At 42.0% G+C, this 20,728-nt stretch overlaps 1 protein-coding gene across 2 annotated transcripts in view; it reads left to right on the top strand.

Moving 5' to 3' along the window:
* BAZ1B (bromodomain adjacent to zinc finger domain 1B) overlaps positions 1-20,728 on the top strand; it is an 83,529-nt gene that overhangs the window by 33,587 nt on the left and 29,214 nt on the right. For both annotated transcript variants that reach the window (XM_003276597.4, XM_030796298.1), the window contains exons 7-9: positions 11,492-13,193; positions 19,548-19,686; positions 20,384-20,517. In XM_003276597.4, coding sequence (XP_003276645.1) covers positions 11,492-13,193; positions 19,548-19,686; positions 20,384-20,517 — 1,975 coding nt within the window. The remainder of the gene's footprint in view (positions 1-11,491; positions 13,194-19,547; positions 19,687-20,383; positions 20,518-20,728) is intronic.

Here is a 20,728-nt window from a genome sequence, read left to right as displayed (position 1 = left end):
TCGGACAAGATGATCACATACAGTGGCAGCCTTGAGAAGAACCTGGAATGAGGAGCACTGTGTGTGATAGGTTAGTGGAAAACCTAGTGTTTTCCTCTTGAAGAGCAATTTTTTTGTGTGTGTGTTTTTTTGAGATGGAGTCTCGCTCTGTCACCCAGGCTGGAGTGCAGTAGTGCAGTAGTGCGATCTCGGCTCACTGCAACCTCCTTCTCCCTTCTTCTCAGACTCCTGAGTAGCTGGGATTACAGGCACGCACCACCACACCTGGCTAATTTTTTTATTTTTAGTAGAGATGCGGTTTCGCCATGTTGGCCAGGCTGGTCTTGAGCTCCTGACCTCAAGTGATCCGCCTGCCTCGGCCTCCCAAAGTGCTGGGATTACAGATGTGAGCCACCACGCCCGGCTAAGAAGGAGTAATTTTTAAAATCATCTCTTTTGATTTTCAAAATATTTTTATGAAGTTATATGGTACGTATATATATTTCATTTTACAGATGGGGAATCTGAGGCCTAGTCTAATCAGAACCAACAGAAAGTGATGACAAGACTTAAGACACTGGCCTAGGATTTCTGATTTTCATTTCCATTTCAAGATTTACCTGTTAAGATGTTTTTTTAAATGTAGGTTTTGAAAGTACTTAATGCTTTCATTGGTAAATTTAACGCAGCATACTGGCTGATAATTTTCATCATGGTCTCTGGGCCAGAGTAGAACCAGAAAAGGGCTCTTGATCCATTAAAACTAGGTCACATTTCCAGGATTCCCCCCCCCCCCCCGCCTTTTTTTTTTTTTTTGAGACGGAGTCTTTCTCTGTCCCCCAGGCTGGAGTGCAGTGGTGCGATCTCGGCTCACTGCAAGCTCCACCTCCCGGGTTCACGCCATTCTCCTGCCTCAGCCTCCCGAGTAGCTGGGACTACAGGCGCCCACCAACACGCCCGGCTAATTTTTTGTATTTTTAGTAGAGACGGGGTTTCACCGTGTTAGCCAGGATGGTCTCGATCTCCTGACCTTGTGTTCTGCCCACCTCGGCCTTCCAAAGTGCTGGGATTACAGGCTTGAGCCACTGCGCCTGGCTTCCCATTTCATTTAATTATGAAAATATAAAGACATCTGAAGTCATAACAACTAAATTTGCTTAATTATCTTAAGTTGATTATGGTGACAAAAGCATATTGAAAAATAATTTTATTTCTCCAAAACATTAGTAAAGACCTCCAGTCATGGCGTTAGCACTTAGCAGATTTTCTTATTCTAGACCAGCAAGATAAGTGGTGTCTTCTGTTATGCTCTTTAAATTATTATTATTTGCTTAAAAGGAAAAATTTAGAAAGTAATTGGCTTTTTCTAGATCAGGACTAAATTTTCCATGGAACTGTAATTTTTTCTCAGATGTTTGTTTTTGTTTGTTGAGGAGAAATTTGAGTTCACTGTCATTTTGTTGCCACAGAGTTTGGAACCATGATTCAGCTTTCTGTGGTCTTCACATGAGATTACTATCTTAACTATATGAGAACTCTATGAAACCATCTCTAAATGGGTTTTAGACTAATTCTTGGATTACTTGAGTTCTTAAATATTTTCCTCTTTTCTAATCTTACAGCTCTGTTTTATGTATTTTAGTTTAGTGATTCAAGTATGTGAATAATGTGAAAGACTCTTTTTATGGGTAAAAGATTTTTTGAGTTTCCTAAGACATAAAAGCTGATCCACACTTATTTCTTACTTTAGAGACAGGGTCTTGCTCTGTTACCCAGGCTGGAGTGCAGTGGGACAATCACTGCAGCCTGAAATTTCTGGGCTTAAGTGATCCTCCTCCCTCTGTCTCACTAGTAGCTGGGGACTACAGGCACGTACCACCACGCCCAGCTGATCCACAATTTTTGTAGGAGAGAGAGACTAGAACTCCAGGAACTTATAACCTGAAAGGCAATTTCTGAAGAAATAAGCTTCTCCCAGAATTTCTAGTGGGGGCTTAACTTACTAATGTTATGAAATTTGGCTGTAATTTAGGTTAAGACTAGGAAATGGAAGCTTGCTTAAAGTGCTGTAAGACGGCAGTGATTTTACTCAGAAAACTTAAGACTCATGTAAAATGCTGGTCTACAAAGTTAAAGGCATATACTCAGGTTTATTATTTGTTTTCCCTACCTTAAACAATAATTTCCTATTTCCCAATACTATTTGACATGTCACTGATTGTTTTCTGTATGTAAGCTGTGTTTTTCCTATTTATAAAATTAGGACTTTGGCTTCTCAGACAGGGCAAAACATAGTAACACAGATGATAAGTAGAACCTAAAACATTGCTTTGTTTTCTTTCTTTTTTTTTTGAGACGGAGTCTCGCTCTGTCACCCAGGCTGGAGTGCAGTGGCGCGATCTCGGCTCACTGCAAGCTCCGCCTCCCGGGTTCACGCCATTCTCCTGCCTCAGCCTCTCCGAGTAGCTGGGACTACAGGCGCCCACCACCACGTCCGGCTAATGTTTTGTGTTTTTAGTAGAGACGGAGTTTCACCGTGGTCTCGATCTCCTGACCTCGTGATCCGCCCGCCTCGGCCTCCCAAAGTGCTGAGATTACAAGCGTGAGCCACCGCGCCCGGCCTGTTTTCTTTAGTTTTCTAGATGAAATTTAAAATAATCTGTTGAGGATTAAAGTTGATCACATAGGACCCATCCATCCAAAGGCATGGGATATCTTCTCTCTCTGTATACTCTTTGGTTTTTGTAGAATGTAATGTTCTGTCAGGCTCTGAGTACATTTACTGTAGAGTGAGACCAGGCGTAGAGAGTGAGTTCTGAGCAATAGTTTTAGCAGGCCAGGCGCAGTGGCTCACGCCTGTAATCCCAGCACTTTGGGAGGCCGAGGTGGGTGGATCACAAGGTCAGGAGATCGAGACCATCCTGGCTAACATGGTGAAACCCCGTCTCTACTAAAAATACAAAAAATTAGCCAGGCGTGGTGGCGGGCACCCATAGTTCCAGCTACTTGGGAGGCTGAGGCAGGAGAATTGCTTGAACCTGGGAGGCGGAGCTTGTAGTGAGCCGAGATCATGCCACTGCACTCCAGCCTGGGCAACAGAGTGAGACTGTCTCAAAAAAAAAAAAAAATAGTTTTACCAAAGGACCCATAGTGAGGGCTTATGTGGGAGAGAGGAAAATTATGTAAAGTTACGGGAATTTTGGATTGTTACCTGAATACCTAATATGATGATGAGGGTGTGTTTGTGGTTTTCCAAAATCTTTGTAGAATATAAATTACTTGAGAATAAGAACTACCTTGCTTATTTTATGTCTTGTAATGTTTAGCATAGTATGTTGCATATAATAGGTAACTGGCTATTCATTTCTTGAAGAAGTTCCATTTGTTGGAGAAAAATGCCACTGACATTTGGGCTTTAGGGGCAGCATAATTTTTTGTAGGCCCAATGACTTGGAGGAATGATTTACAAGGCAATTGGGTGATAACTGTCATCTAAGATGAAATCTCTAGCTCATTTTCCTCTTGTAATACACTGCAGCCCTATTTTGTTAGTCTCTCCATCATGTTTGAGCTCTTATTTTAGACTGATAAATCCTAGTAGGGAAGCCTTTGAATTTGAGACGTAAGAAGAAAATAACACTTTAAGGCATTTGGAATCCTGCATGAGTTTAGCCTTGTTCTTACTACATTTTAATATTTTATTGAATAATTTTATGCAGGAGAGTTGACAAAACACTACTGAATTTCTGTGTACTCTTTGATTAGATTTCCTCAGATGTTAATATTTATCATATTTGTTTATCATTCTCTTTTTTTTTTTTGAGGTAGGCTTTATGCTGCCTCCCAGGTTAGAGTGCAGTGTAATGATCGTAGCTCACTGTAACCTGGAACTTCTGGCTCAAGCAGTCCTCCCACCTCATGCTTCTGACTAGCTAGGATTACAGGTGCTCACCACCATGCCCAACTGATTTTTGTGTTTTTTATTTTTTATAAAGATGGAGTCTCACTCTTGCCCATGCTGGTCTTGAGCTCCTGGTCTCAAGTGATCCTCCTGCCTCAGCCTCCCAAAGTATTGGGATTACAGGCGTGAGCCACTGCATCTGGCCTAATCTGCTCTCTACACACACACGAATTATTTTTTCCTGAGCCAAGTAATTTTCCAGACAGGATGCCCTTTTACAGAATACTGGAATATGAATTTCTTAAAAACATTGATATTTGCTAGCTCACACCTGTGTGATTCTAGAACTTTGGGAGGCTAAGGTGGGAGGATCACGTGAGTCCAGTTCAGGACCTTTTTGGGCAACATGGCGAGATTCCATCTCTACAAAACACAACAAAAAAATCAAGGATATTTCCCAACATAACTACAGTACAGTTGTCAAAATCAGGAAGTTAACATTGAAATAACTCTATTATCTAATCTATAGTTTTTACTCACATTTTCGCAGTTCTTCAGTAATCTTTTAACCAAAAAAACAATTTTGTTTTGCTTTAATAGGATCCATTGTGCTACCATGTGTTATATATTCACATTTACTTGTCTCTTTGGTCTCTTCTAATCTGGGACAGTCCCTCAGCTTTTCTTTGTCTTTCAAAACCTTGACAGTTTGAAATAATAGAACCTGGTATTTTATAGAATGCTTTTTGATTTTGGTTTATTTCTTCATGATTAGATTCAGGTTATGAATATTTGGACATTAAGAATTGATGTATTCTTAGTGCATCATTTAAGAAGGCAGTGACATAATTTTGTCCATTACTCATAGTATTACATATTTTGTTTATTTTTTTATTTTTTGAGACAGGATCTTGCTCTGCCTAGGCTGGAGGTGCAGCAGTGTGATCATAGGTCACTGCAGTCTTGACCTCTGGGTTTAAGCAATCCGCCTACCTTAGCCTCCTGAGTAGCCGAGACCACAGGTGTGCACCATGAAGCCCAGCTAATTTTTATTTTTAATTTGTTGCAGAGACAGGATCTCACCATGTTACCCAGGCTGGTCTCAAACTCCTGGGCTCAAGCAATCCTTCCCCACCCTGACCCCTGAAGTATTGGGATTACAGGTGTGAGCTATCATGCCTGGCTGATCGATCGATCGATCTGTCTGTCTGTCTGTCTCTGCCTGTCTGTCTATCTGTCTATCTATCTATCTATCTATCTATCTATCTTCCTCCCTCCATCCCTCCCTTCCTTCCTTTGACAGAGTCTTGCTCTGTTGCCAGGCTGGAGTGCAGTGGTGCAATCTTGGCTCACTGCAACCTCCGCCTCCTGGGCTCAAGTGATTCTCCTGCCTCAGCCTCCCGAGTAGCTGGGACTACAGGCACCTACCACCATGCCCGGCTAATTTTTGTATTTTTGGTAGACATGTGGTTTCACAATGTTGGCCAGGATGGTCTCAATCCCTGGACCTTGTGATCCACCAGCCTCGGCCTCCCAAAGTGCGGGGATTACAGGCATGAGCCACCACACCCGGCCTGATTTGTCTTTAAATAAAGTCTCGCTCTTAAAGTTTGTTGTTTATGGCTAGGCGTAGTGGCTTCTGCTTGTAATTTCAGCACTTTGGGGTGCTGAGGTGGGAGGATTGCTTGAGCCCATGAGTTTGAGACCAGCCTGGGTAACATGGCGAGACCCTGTTTCTACATACACAAAAAATTAACTGGGTGTGGTGGCATGTGCCTCCAGTCCAAGCTACTTGGGATATGGAGGCAGGGTGATCCCTTGAGCCCAGGAGGTCAAGGTTGCAGTGAGCTGTGATCATGCCACTGCACTCCAGCCTGTGTGACAGACAGAGAGAGACCCTGTTATGGGGGGGAGGAAAAAAAAAGTTTGTGAGTTAGGGGTTAGAACGGAAGTACTTTAAAAGGTAAATTATATTGTTGAAGGAATGGTTTGCTAGAAGGAAAAAAAATGAAAAGTTATATTATTTTGAAAACACTTTAATATATATTTTATAGTAACAAATTTTGCAAACTTGCTAATAAAGGCCTATGGAAATTGAGAAAAGCCCACTATTTGAGTGTTGTCCTCAAAGTTCTAACATGTTGCCCTGGGTGAATGAGAACGGTGAGATAAGAATTAGAATATGGATTGCCAAGGTTTGCTAATTTAGGGTTTTGCTGCCTAGATTATATTGCTTATTATTAAGTTGTATGCAGCATCTGAATGAGCTGCTACAAGTAATTTCTTTCATTTTTATCCTATTTTTTATCAAGAAACAGGAGTTGCAGACAGATATTTGTGGTTGTGGTGAGTTTCAAGTGACAGGAACAAATGTAAAATTGTGGACGCTCTCTTTTCCTTTCAACCTTCCATGTTGCCGAGACAGTCATAAACATTTTTTTCTGTTTAGCAATTAGGAAGGACCTTTGCCAAAAATTATACTGCTAGTAATCCAGCTGTCCTTTCTTCTCCCTCCCCATCTGCTAATCTGGTAGATTAACTGTGCTGAGTGGGGGATAGGGAGTACCGTTAGGACATAAGTGGTTTTATGCTTTTTCAGATCCCCCTGAGTCCAGCCATGCCGGCTCCTATTTGGCTGTGACTGCCCAGTATGCCCCATGCTGAGATGATCCAGTTACTGAAGGACTGCTCACGTGGGGAGCCGGCCTATTGGGAGGGGGTTGGGTGAGTTCATTTCTTTCATTTTTAAGAAACAAACAAACAAAAACATGGTGTGGCTTGGCACAAAAACACACCTTATGAATAAAAATGGGTTGCTAGACCCTCATGGCTAAGCCATCCCACCTTTTTCTTGTATCATTTCTTCATACTACTATGCTTCTAAGTGGAAGAAGTTTAAAGAACCTTATGTAAAATGTGAGTGATTTTTATTTTAAAATAGAACTATAATCAGTAAATAAAGAAGTGTCCGAGTTATTGTAACAGACCCTATTAAAACATACCTATTTAAAATGCTAAAAATGAAACTTAGTCTCCTTTTTAGCGATACATTTCATTTTAGGATAACTTTAAATATATAATCTGTTGTTCTGAGCATTAGAAAAAATGTCCGCCTGGGCCAGGCACGGTGGCTCACGCTTGTAATCCCAGCACTTTGGGAGGCCGAGGCGGGCGGATCACGAGGTCAGGAGATCGAGGCCACGGTGAAACTCCGTCTCTACTAAAAATACAAAAAAATTAGCCGGGCGTGGTGGCGGGCGCCTGTAGTCCCAGCTACTCGGAGAGGCTGAGGCAGGAGAATGGCGTGAACCCGGGAGGCGGAGCTTGCAGTGAGCCGAGATTGCGCCACTGCACTCCAGCCTGGGCGACAGAGCGAGACTCCGTCTCAAAAAAAAAAAAAAAAAAAGAAAAAGAAAAAATGTCCGCCTGTATGTGTATACTCTGAAGATTTTCCAAGGCTGACTGAAGAAGGTTGTTAACTTTGTGGGGGCACACATTTGTTCTTATTTCCTGCCAGGGTAGTAAACTGCTCTGCAGTTTGGATGGTCTCTGCCATATTCTCTTTGGAGTACTGATAGTATTACTGTCCATGAGGAGATTGGAGTCTTAAATAAGTTATCTTGGCTTATTCTTCCTAGCATTTTGAAATACGGTTCTGGGAAACTAGAATGAGGAAATTCTGCATCTAGGGAAGGTAATCCCAGAGTCATGGATAGGGTTTATATGTTGTAAAGCTATAAAGCCTCTTTGTCAGCCCATTCTTTTTTTTTTTTTTTTTTTTGAGACGGAGTCTGGCTCTGTCACCCAGGCTGGAGTGCAGTGGTGCAATCTCGGCTCACTGCAAGCTCCGCCTCCCTGGTTCACGCCATTCTCCTGCCTCAGCCTCTCCAAGTAGCTGGGACTACAGGCGCCCGCCACCACGCCCGGCTAATTTTTTGTATTTTTAGTAGAGACGGGGTTTCACCGTGGTCTCGATCTCCTGACCTCGTGATCCGCCCGCCTCGGCCTCCCAAAGTGCTGGGATTACAAGAGTGAGCCACCGCGCCCAGCCTTTGTCAGCCCATTCTAAGGATGGTTATTGGAGATTGGGGAACAACACATTCCAGTTTTTTTGTTGTTTGTTTTTTGAGACAGAGTCTCGCTCTTTCGCCCAGGCTGGAGTGCAGTGGCGCGATCTTGGCTCACTGCAAGCTCCGCCTTCCGGTTCACGCCATTCTCCTGCCTCAGCCTCCCGAGTAGCTGGGACTACAGGCGCCCGCCACCGCGCCAGCTAATTTTTTTTTGTATTTTTAGTAGAGACGGTGTTTCACTGTGTTAGCCAGGATGGTCTCGATTTCCTGACCTTGTGATCCGCCTGCCTCGGCCTCCCAAAGTGCTGGGATTACAGGCGTGAGCCACCGCGCCCGGCAACACATTACAGTTTTAATAAGGCAACAAAAACTCGGGCAGAGGAACAATAACCTGCTGTTGCCTGGAACTCTTCAAAGGCCAATTGGCCTTTAAAGTTAGATAGCTTAGCCAAAAGAGGGATTTGTTAAGTATATCCTACTCAGTGTAGGCCATATTTTTTTTCCTCTGTGTGTAGCCATGGTTCTGTGGGCTCGTTTTCTCTCATTATGTCTTTAATGTTTAAATCTTTTTTTTTTTTTTTTTTTTTTTTTTTTGAGGTGGAGTCTCGCTCTGTTCCTCAGGCTGGAGTGCAGTGGCGCCATCTTGGCTCGCTGCAAGCTCCGCCTCCCGGGTTCACGCCATTCTCCTCCCTCAGCCTCTCCGAGTAGCTGGGACTACAGGCGCCCGCCACGGCGCCCGGCTAAATTTTTTTGTATTTTTAGTAGAGATGGGGTTTCACCGTGGTCTCAATCTCCTGACCTCATGATTCGCCCGCCTCGGCCTCCCAGAGTGCTGGGATTACAGGCGTGAACCACAACGCCCAGCCCCTAATGTTTAAATCTTAATTGGGGCCTGGCTGGGTGGCTCATGCCTGTAATCCCAGCACTTTGGGAGGTGGAGGTGGGCGGATCACCTGAGGTCAGGAGTTTGAGACCAGGCTGGCCAACATGGTGAAACCCGGTCTCTACTAAAAATACAAAAGTTAGCCAGGTATGGTGGCGCACACCTATAATCCCAGCTACTTGGGAGGCTGAGGCAGGAGAGTCGCTTGAGCCTTGGAGGTGGAGGTTGCAGTGAGCCAAGATTGCGCTACTGCACTCCAGACGGAGACAGAGCGGGACTCCGTCTTAAAAATAAAAAATAAAAAAAACATTTAAATGGCTTTATAGTACAGCTTATTTAATTTTACTAAACCTATTTGCTTTTCTCCTAACAAGAGCATAGGTGTTTTACTGTGTGATCCCTGGGATTTATCTCACCTTAGCCATCTCCCTGTACTCTTTTTTAAGGGGCTCATAATTCGTTATTCAGTAATCCTTAGCTGTTTTCTTGCCTGTAGTCTCATCTCAAACTAGCCTAACCTACTTGTCTTTAGACTTCTTTACATGTTGCTCTTTTCTGGTTAGTCCCTTCTGTTGAAAAACTGGATGTTCATATCTGTGAGTGCCATTGATGTACTTAGCTGATTTTGGTAATAAAAATCAAGTATTCTAGAGTTTATCTAGTCTTTTCCCTAATCACATAAAGCAACAGTTTTCTTCTGAAATGGGCTGTATTTTGGATTACTTGACTTGGTTATTTCAATTAGTTTGCATTTTAGCTACCAGGCATTTTTCTTTGTAATTATCTTTTTTAAAGCATTCCACTCATAGAGTTTGGTTTTTCTTTTTTTCAATACACATTTAAAAAAGAAGCAGTGGTATCATGACAAATGGACTGGACTGTTACGTGTTAACTGATTGTATATGATGGAAATGAGGTATGGGAGGTATGAGGAGACGAGATGGGTATCAGGAGAGTGGGAACATGAGTGGACTAAAGGAACGCACTGTGTTTGCTAGGTGATGTGGAGGACCCGTTTGAGGTGCCTGGCAATGAATTTAAAGTGAGACCACTCGCCTTTTTTTTTTTTGAGACAGAGTCTTGCTCTGTCACCCAAGCTGGAGTGCAGTGGGGTGATCTCTGCTCACTGCAAGCTCCGTCTTCCGGGTTCACGCCTCAGTCTCCCAAGTAGCTCAGACTACAGGCACCCGCCACCACGCCTGGCTAATTTTTTTGTATTTTTAGTAGAGACTGGGTTTCACCGTGTTAGCCAGGATGGTCTCCATCTCCTGACCTCGTGATCAGCCCGCCTTGGCCTCCCAAAGTGCTGGGATTGCAGGTGTGAGCCTCTGCACCCGGCTGAGACTGTTCACTTTTATTGTATCTTTTATTTTAGCTGTGTTTCAGCTGAATATATGCAGGGCAGGAGTAAATAGAGTGAGTTAATCAGGGTTATGGTTTTTCCAAGTAGATATAATAGAATAAGAGAGACAAGGGAACTATAGGTTTATGTGAGATCAGTTATCATGATTGACTAAAATTTAATCTGGGTAAATAAGACATGGGGGTTAGGGTGGTGAAAATGTAATAAAATTGATGGATTTAAGGTTCTGGTGAGATTGAACGATTGTAGAGTTGTGGGACTGGAGGGAGTGGATTTGGAAGGTAAGAGGGTATGTTCAAAGAGAGAATGGTGTGAAATTAGTTGTGGGAATGAGTTCTCTTTTTTTTTTTTTGGAGATGGGGGTCTTGCTCTCTCCTCCAGGCTGGAGTGCAGTGGTGTGATCTTGGCTCACTGCAACCTCCTCCTCCCAGGTTCAAGCGATCTCAAGCCTCAGCCTCCTGAGTAGCTGGGGTGACAGGCATGTGCCACCACGCCTGGCTGATTTTTGCATTTTTTGTAGAGACAGGGTTTTACCATGTTGGCCAGGCTGGTCTCCAACTCCTGACCTCAAGTGATCCGCCTGCCTCGGCCTCCCAAAGTTCTGGGATTACGTGCGTGAGCCACTGCGCCCGGCCAGAATGAGTTCTTAAAAGTGTTGGGTGAGGACAAAGGGGAGTTTGAGGCCCAGGTCAGGAGGTGTCTTTATCTATGAGCAGTGTTCATATTGTTCTTAAACTCACTGATTTCTTCTGTAAGAAAATGTACCTCAGAGTTAAGACAAAAGTACTTTAAACAGTATCATTTCTACTTAAAAGCATAAAATGCCCTGAATAGGAACCAACAGTGAAAGGATGAAAATTCAGTCTCGTTTCAAGAACAGTGCTTTTTAAACATTTCAGATATTGCCATTTTGTAGATCAGATATCCTTAATCTGGGGTCCATAGATGGATTCTCTGAAATTGTATGCATAGTTTTTGTCTACTATTTCTGGTGGAGGGGTTCACAGATTTTGTTTAAATATTTAAGAATCATTAATATACATAAACAGAGAACTAGTTACATAGCAAAAATGTCTAGTATTAAGTCTGGATGTCAAGGGAATTTTGTGTTGACATGAGAAAAACATTAGCTAACATTCATGTCTTTGTTTTTTCAGGGACAAAGTATCTATGAAGAGATATGAATATGTAGCTTTACCTGAATAGCTGGGGAAGAGGGCCTTTAAGATGCTTAAATGTTGCTTAAGTTAGTTTTAGATTTTAAAATTAATTTTGCTCCTATTCTTAAATTCTAGTATATGACTCTCAACCCTTCTACTAAGAGGAAGAATACTGGATCTCCAGACAGGAAGCCCTCAAAGAAATCCAAGACAGACAACTCTTCTCTTAGTTCACAACTAAATCCTAAGTTATGGTGTCATGTACACTTGAAGAAGTCATTGAGTGGCTCGCCACTCAAAGTGAAGAACTCAAAGAATTCCAAATCTCCTGAAGAACATCTAGAAGAAATGATGAAGATGATGTCGCCCAATAAGCTGCACACTAACTTTCACATTCCTAAAAAAGGCCCACCTGCCAAGAAACCAGGGAAGCACAGTGACAAGCCTTTGAAGGCAAAGGGCAGAAGCAAAGGCATCTTGAATGGACAGAAATCCACAGGGAATTCCAAATCTCCCAAAAAAGGACTGAAGACTCCCAAAACCAAAATGAAGCAGATGACTTTGTTGGATATGGCCAAAGGCACGCAGAAGATGACACGAGCCCCACGGAATTCTGGGGGTACACCTAGGACCGCTAGTAAACCTCATAAACATCTGCCTCCTGCAGCCCTACACCTCATTGCATACTACAAAGAAAACAAAGACAGGGAGGACAAGAGGAGTGCCCTGTCCTGTGTTATCTCCAAAACAGCTCGTCTTCTCTCTAGTGAAGATAGAGCTCGTCTCCCAGAAGAATTGCGAAGTCTTGTTCAAAAACGCTATGAACTTCTAGAGCACAAAAAGAGGTGGGCTTCTATGTCTGAAGAGCAACGGAAAGAATATTTGAAAAAGAAACGGGAGGAGCTGAAAAAGAAGTTGAAGGAAAAAGCCAAAGAACGAAGAGAGAAAGAAATGCTTGAGAGATTAGAAAAACAGAAGCGGTATGAGGACCAAGAATTAACTGGCAGAAACCTTCCAGCATTCAGATTGGTGGATACCCCTGAAGGGCTGCCCAACACGCTCTTTGGGGATGTGGCCATGGTGGTGGAATTCTTGAGCTGTTATTCTGGGCTACTTTTACCAGATGCTCAGTATCCTATTACTGCTGTGTCCCTTATGGAAGCCTTGAGTGCAGATAAGGGTGGCTTTTTATACCTTAATAGGGTGTTGGTCATCCTCTTACAGACCCTCCTACAAGATGAGATAGCAGAAGACTATGGTGAATTGGGAATGAAGCTGTCGGAAATCCCCTTGACTCTGCATTCTGTTTCAGAGCTGGTGCGGCTCTGCTTGCGTAGATCTGATGTTCAGGAGGAAAGCGAGGGCTCAGACACAGATGACAATAAAGATTCAGCTGCATTTGAGGATAATGAGGTACAAGATGAGTTCCTAGAAAAGCTGGAGACCTCTGAATTTTTTGAGCTGACGTCAGAGGAGAAGCTACAGATCTTGGCAGCACTGTGCCACCGGATCCTCATGACATACTCAGTGCAAGACCACATGGAGACCAGGCAGCAGATGTCTGCAGAGTTGTGGAAGGAGCGGCTTGCTGTGTTGAAGGAAGAAAATGATAAGAAGAGAGCAGAGAAACAGAAACGGAAAGAAATGGAAGCCAAAAATAAAGAAAATGGAAAAGTTGAGAATGGGTTAGGCAAAACTGATAGGAAAAAAGAAATTGTGAAGTTTGAGCCCCAAGTAGATACAGAAGCTGAAGACATGATTAGTGCTGTGAAGAGCAGAAGGTTGCTTGCCATTCAAGCTAAGAAGGAACGGGAAATCCAGGAAAGAGAAATGAAAGGTAAAATTTCATGCTGAGAGAAAAGGGGAAGCTCTGTAGAAGATAGTAAAAGAAAGGAAATTACTGAGGTAATGGTAGGGTCTCTGTTTACTTATTTCTGTATGTAATAACCCAGCACCTATTGGTATGTATTTTATTTTTTATTAGTTCTGTTGATAATTTCGTATTTTAGCTGGAGTGTTCAGCCTGGCATTCTGATTAGTTAATAAATTAATGTGATATTGGCATCTTTTCTGGGTTCAGTAAAGGACCAAATCTACAAATAGACATAGTGGAAACAACATAGGACTTGGGAGTTGACTGACCTGGGTTCAGGTTCTAGCTCTGACTTAGCTGTACAGTGTTCCTTTGGGCAGGTTACTTATCTGTGCCTCACTTTCCTCATATGCTTGATAAGATTGTTATAAAATTGATTGACAAGATATTTGAAGCCCCTAGCACAGTCACCAACTCAGTAGTCTGTCCTTTAAGATTTAAGAACTTAAAAATTTTGGGCTTTGATGGCACCATCACATCTGAACTTTTAAAAAGCAGCTTTATTAAGAAATAATCGACATACACTATAATTAGTTCACTTATTATGTATAATTTAGTGTTTTCAGTAGATTCACAGATAATGTACAACCATTGCCACAGTCAATTTTGTAACATTTTTATCATCTCAGAAAGAAACCTTCTACCCATGAACTGTCATTACCCCATTCGCCCATCCTCCCCAGCCCTGAGCAACCACTAGTCTACTTTGTCTCTATAGATTTGCTATTCTAGACATTTTCTCTAAATGGAATTGTATAATAGAGAGATAGTCTATTGTGACTTTCACTTAGCATAATGTTTTACATGCTACAACATGAATGAATCTTGAAAACATTATGCTAAGTGAAAGAAGCCAGTCACAAAATAGACCACCTCTATTTAGTTGTAAAACTTTTTTTTTTTTTTTTTTTGAGATGGAGTCTCACTCTGTCGCCCAGGCTAAAGTGCAATGGTTTGATCTTGGCTCACTGCAACCTCCGCCTTCTGGGTTCAAGCGATTCTCCTGCCTCAGCCTCCCGAGTAGCTGGGATTACAGGCATGCACCATCATGCCCGGCCAATTTTTGTGTTTTTGTAGAGATGGGGTTTCACCATGTTGGCCAGGCTAGTTTCGAACTCCTGATCCACCCGCCTCAGTCTCCCAAAGTGCTAGGATTACAGGCGTGAGCCACTGTGCCAGGCCAGCCACCGTGCCTGGCCCCAAAACATTTTTAAAAGAAAACCCAAAAGTCACTCACTCTTATCCCTTGTCCCCATCCCCCAGCAACCACCAATCTGTTCTCTGCATCTATGGATTTACCTATTCTGGATATTTCATGTAAATGTAATCATATGTAGCCTTTTTATGGCTGGCTTTTTTCACTTAGCATGTTCTCCAGGTTTATCCATGTTGTAGCATGTGTTAGTACTTCATTCCCTTTTATGGCTGGATAATATTCCATTGTTTAGATATACCACGTTTTGTTTCTCATTCATCACTTGTTAAACATTTAGATTGTTTTCATCTTTTGCCTATTATGAATAATGCTGCCATAAACATTTGTGTATGAGTTTTTGAGTAGTCATATACTTTCATTTCTTTAGAGTAAATACCTCGGAATGAGATTGTTGGGTCATATGGTTATGTTTAACCATCTGAGAAACTGCCAGACTGTTTTCCACAGTGGCTGCACAATTTTACATGCTCACCAGCAGTGAATTAAAGGTTCCGACTTTTCTCCTTCCTCATCAATACTTGTTATTTTCTGACTTTTTGATGATAGTCATCCTAGTGGGTGTGAAATGGTATCTCATTGTGGTTTTGATTTGCATTTCTTTGATGGCTAATGATGCTGAACCATCTTTTCATGTGTCTCCTGGCTACCTGTGTATCTTTGGAGAAGTATTAATTCAGATCATTTGTCCATTATTAAATTGAGTTATTTGTTTATTATTGAGTTGTAAGAGTTCTTTATATATTCTAGATACAATTCTCTGTCTGATACCTGGTCTACAAATATTTTCATCTATTTGTGTGTTGTCCTTTCACTTTTTTTTTTGGGAGACGGAGTTTCGCTCTTTTTTGTGCCCAGGCTGGAGTCCAGTGACGTGATCTCAGCTCCCTGAAACCTCTGCCTCCTGGGTTCAAGTGATCCTCTTGCCTCAGCCTCCCGAGTAGCTGGGATTACGGGCGTGCGCCACCACGCCTGGCTAATTTTCTGTTTTTAGTAGAGATGGGGTTTTACCACGTTGACCAGGCAAAGTCTCGAACTCCTGACCTCAGGTGATCCACCTGCCTTGGCCTCCCAAAGTGCTGGGATTACAGCTGTGAGCCACTGCATCTGGCCTGTCCTTTCACTTTCTTAGTAGTATCATTTGAAGCACAAAAGTTTTTTAAATTTGATGAGGTTCATTTTATCTATTTATTCTTTTGTTACTCATAGATTTGGTGTTAGATTTAAGGATCTTTTGCCAAATCCAGGGTCATGAAGATTTACTCCTGTTTTCTTCCAAATGTCTTAATAGTTTTACCTCTGAAATTTAGGTCTTTTATTTTCAGCTAATTTTTATAGTGTAAGGTAAAAGTCCAGCTTTATTTTTTTTGCATGTGTCTCTCCAGTTGTCCTAGTACTGTTTTTTGAAATGACAAACCTTTCCCCATTGAATGGCTCTGACACGCTTGTCAAAAATCATATGACTCTAGGATACATTGGCTTATTTCTGGACTCTGAATTCTATTTCACTGATCTGTATGTCTGTCTTTATGTAAAAGCCACACTGTCTTGATAACTTTGCTTTGTAGTAAGTTTCGGAATAGGGAAGTGTTGATCTTCCAGCTTGTTCTTTTTCAACATTTTCTTTTTTATTTTATTTTGAGACAAGGTCTCATTCTTCACCCAGGCTGGAGTGCAGCAGTGTGATTTCAGCTCACTGCAGCCTTGAGCTCTTGGGCTCAAGTGATCCTCCCTCTTCAGCCTCCCGAGCAGCTGGGACTACAGGCATGTGTCACCACGCCTGGCTAATCTTTTTATTATTTGTGGACGCCGGTATTGAACCCCAAAACTCAAGTGATCTTCCTGCTTCAGCCTCCTAAACTGCTGGGATTACAGGCCTGAGCCACCAAACCCCGGTTTGAATAGTTCTTTCATTAGAAAATGTATATTCCTTTTAAAACAAATTTTAGTTTATACTACTTAAGGCCATCGAAATATTTTTACATAGATATGCATACTGTGCCTGAGTATACATATGTAATGTGTACTTTGCATTTTATTTATTTTTTTGGATACAGAGAGTCGCTCTGTCACCCAGGCTGGAGTGCAATGGTGCGATCTTGGCTCACTGCAACCTCCACCTCCCAGGTTCAAGCTATTCTCGTGCCTCTGCCACCTGAGTAGCTGGGATAACAAGGCATCTGCTACCACACCCAGCTAATTTTTGTATTTTTAGTAGAGATGGAGATTCACCATGTTGGTTAGGCTAGTCTCAAAACTCTGACCTCAAGTGAACTGCCTGCCTCAACTGGCCAAATTGCTGGGATTAAAGGCATGAGCCACCTCCCCTGGCCATTGTATTTACCATTTTAAAGACCTATGAAGAGGCCAGGCTCGGTGGCTCACAGCCTGTAATCCTACACTTTGGGAGGCTGAGGCAGGCCGATCATGAGGTCAGGAGATCAAGACCATTCTGGCCAACATGGTGAAACCCTGTCTCTACTAAAAATACAAATTTAGCCTGGCGTGGTGGTGCATGCCTGTAATCCCAGCTACTCAGGATGCTGAGGCAGGAGAATAGCTTGAACCAGGGAGTCCGAGGTTGCAGTGAGCCAAGATCGGCCACCGTACTCCAGCCTAGGGGACAGAGCGAGACTGTCTTTAAAAAAAAAAAAAAAAAGATCAGCTGGGTGTGGTGGTGCCTGTAATTCCAGCTACTCGGGAAGCTGAGGCAGGATAATCGCTTGAACCAGGGAGTTGGAGGTTGCAGAGAGCCGAGATCACACCACTGTACTCCAGCCTGATGGCAGAGCGAGAGAGCGAGATGCCATCCCTAAATAAATAAATAAATAAATAAATAAATTAGCTGGCCGTGGTGGCACACACCTGTAATCCCAGCTACTTGGGAGGCTGAGGCAGGAGAATCGCTTGAACCTGGGAGGCAGAGGTTGCAGTGAGCCGAGATGGTGCCGCTGCACTCCAGGCTGGGTGACAGGGCGAGACTCTGTCTCAAAACAAAACAAAACAAAATAAAACAATACCTATCAAGAAAGTGTAACTGCAGTCGGGCGCAGTGGCTCACGCCTGTAATCCCAGCACTTGGGGAGGCCGAGGTGGGCGGATCACCTGAGGTTGGGAGTTCAAGACCAGCCTGACCAACATGAAGAAACCTTGTCTCTACTAAAAATACAAAATTAGCCGGGCGTGGTGACACATGCCTGTAATCCCAGCTACTCGGTAGACTGAGGCAGGAGAATCACTTGAACCCGGGAGGCGGAGGTTGCGGTGAGGCGAGATCATACCATTGCACTCCAGCCTAGACAACACGAGAGAAACTCCGTCTCAAAAAAAAGAAAAAAAAAAGTATAACTGTATTCCAGATGAAGCAGAATGTAGGTTAAAACCTTCACCTCTATTTTATCTGAAACGTAATGATTTCTTCTTCCATTTTTGGACTGCTCCACTGTGTTTTATATTTAAGAGAAAGGAAAAGATGATATTCTGTTATTTGTATGGAAACAAGGGACAGAATATTAGTGTTTTACCAAGATCAGTATTTGGATTAGAGTTCAGGTCTTTGGATAACTAGTTCAGTGTGGTAACCTCTGAGACAGAATTTGGTCTTCCTTTGGTGACTTGTCCTAAGTTGGCTTATGTTTGTTTGTAGTCTTGGGAGACTGAACTTTTCCTTGATAGTAATTGGGCCAACACTCTCTCTCGCTTTTTTTTTTTTTTTTTTTTAATCATTTACCTTTGTACTATTTTCTACTATAACCATTGTTACAAATATACAGTTTCATTTGGGCTAGAAAACTTTATCAAAGGTAACAAATTCCATGTTTTAAATAAATGGAATTTATCTTAAGTTTTTAAAGTAACATCTTTAGACAGATGCATTTTCCACATTCACATCTTATTGTAGATGTTATTGTCAATGGACAATCAGGGTTAAAAATTATTGGGGCTGAGTGCAGTGGCTCACACCTCTAATCCCAGCACTTTGAGAGGCCGAGGCAGGAGATCGCTTGAGCCCAGAAGTTTGAGACCAGCTTGGGCAAACGTAGTAAGACCCTATCTCTAAAAAAAAAAATAAACAATTTTTAAAAATTGTGACATTGTAAATAGCATTGCTCTGTACCCTATGGTGTCAAGGTTTGTGACAATTATGGAAAAACTTAACAAAATTAGCAGGCTGCTTTTGTTGTTTAGGGAAATTTCTAACTGAATAAACCTAATTAATGAATGATCAGAAATAAAATTTTTATCATTAACAGTAACTTGCTGAATAATTAGAAAAATAGGTGTTCAATGTGAAATAATTACTATCCACAAGTGCTCCCCTGCTGTTGTTTTTCAGTTTTTTTTTCTTGTCATCAGGGCTATTAAGCCAAATTACTGTCAGATTCCTCAGGACTGAAATATGTTTTATTTTGAAATAGTTATTTTACTAGTTTTATTTTTTGTGATCTTTTTGAGGGTGCACCTGTCAGAAGATGTTTCAGTTAGTCCTATTTATGGACTGTTAACTGTTTCTTCAGGATTGTTTAAAATATATTAAGAAGTGGTATTTTGGCCGAGTGTGGTGGCTCACGCCTATAATCCCAGCACTTTGAGGGGCCGAGACGGGTGGATCAGTTGAGGTCAGGAGTTCGAGACCAGCCTGGACAACATGGGGAAACCCCGTCTCTACTAAAAATGCAAAAATTAGCTGGACACAGTGGTGTGTGCCTGTAGTCCAGCTACACGGGAGGCTGAGGCAGGAGAATTGCTTGAGCCCGGGAGGCAGACGTTGCAGTGAGTCGAGATCGCGCCACTGCACTCCAGCCTGGGTGACAGAGCAAGACTCCGCCTCAAAACAGAAACAAAAAGGAGTGGTATTTTGGAGATAAAAGATTTTGCATTGAGTTGAGGGATGAGATGTCACCAAAAATTCAAGGAATGTAAGAGGACTAGATGTTGCTGCCTTACATGTCATTTCTTTTAACAGATTAGAATTACAGAAAGCAAACTAAGATTTGATAAACAACTACTGTACACTAGTCACTTTTTACTCTATATTTTATTTAATTTGTAAGAGTGGGATTTACTAGGAAAAAACCTGATTTGAGTCTTTTTATTTTTAACAGTGAAACTGGAACGCCAAGCTGAAGAAGAACGAATACGGAAGCACAAAGCAGCTGCTGAGAAAGCTTTCCAGGAAGGGATTGCCAAGGCCAAACTAGTCATGCGCAGGACTCCTATTGGCACAGATCGAAACCATAATAGGTCAGTTCCTAAACCAAATTTTTGTTTTCTTTAGGACTGTTTACATTGCTATTAGGAAAATTTTCTAAAGTACAAGAATAGACAAGCTTCTCTCTTGAATTTTCCAATTCTGTTTGGAAACAGAATTGTTGATGATTATTGAATATTAACTGCCAAATGCTAGAGTTGCAAAGTTAAGTAAGACATATTCCTGCCCTTGAAGATACCACAAGTAGGAAGCTTACATGATGGTGATAGGTGAAATGTAATCCAAATACAAGTATTTAAAAGTGGCAATAGGTTTTAAATGTATACATTTTGTGAAACCTAAAGGAGAAATATTAGTAGTTACACAAATTAGGGCTGGACGTGGTGGTTCACACCTGTAATCCTAACACTTTGGGAGGCTGAGTCGAGAGGATTGCTTGAGGCCAGGAGTTCAAGACCAGCCCGGCCAACATAGCGAGACCCCATTTCAATTAAAAAAAGAAAGAAATTATAAAAATTACAGACATTAAACTAGTCTCCAGTTTCAACATTTCTCATATACTTTGATTTACCTTGCAGTTTTTATCTGTCTAGAGTTCTGAAGAGGAAGAATTCTGTAAACTGTGGTTTTGAATGCTCAGTGATACTCTGTACTATCTTCTCCAGCAGTAAAATCATCCTGCAATCCTGATCTATTCATTGTCTTATTAATACTGGTTGTGATTTGTAGATACTGGCTCTTCTCAGATGAAGTTCCAGGGTTATTCATTGAAAAAGGCTGGGTACACGACAGCATTGACTACCGATTCAACCATCACTGCAAAGACCACACAGTCTCTGGTGATGAGGATTACTGTCCCCGCAGTGAGTATATCTGTATATCTAAGAGTTATTTCACCCTGCTCAAGTAGGCTCAACATTAAGGACTGCTTTTCCTCTGTCACGTTTTCCATTTGCAGAATTTCTTTATTGTGGTCTTAGATCTATTTGAGTGAAGTAGGTAGATGTGAAATGTGTAGAAAGAAGGAGAGAAAGCCACGTTTGATTACCACCTTTGTTCTAAGCATAGTGTGAG

The sequence above is a fragment of the Nomascus leucogenys genome, chromosome 17 (genome assembly GCF_006542625.1).
Source record: "Nomascus leucogenys isolate Asia chromosome 17, Asia_NLE_v1, whole genome shotgun sequence".
Lineage (NCBI taxonomy): Eukaryota > Metazoa > Chordata > Mammalia > Primates > Hylobatidae > Nomascus > Nomascus leucogenys.
This window is presented reverse-complemented; position numbering and strand designations above follow the sequence as displayed.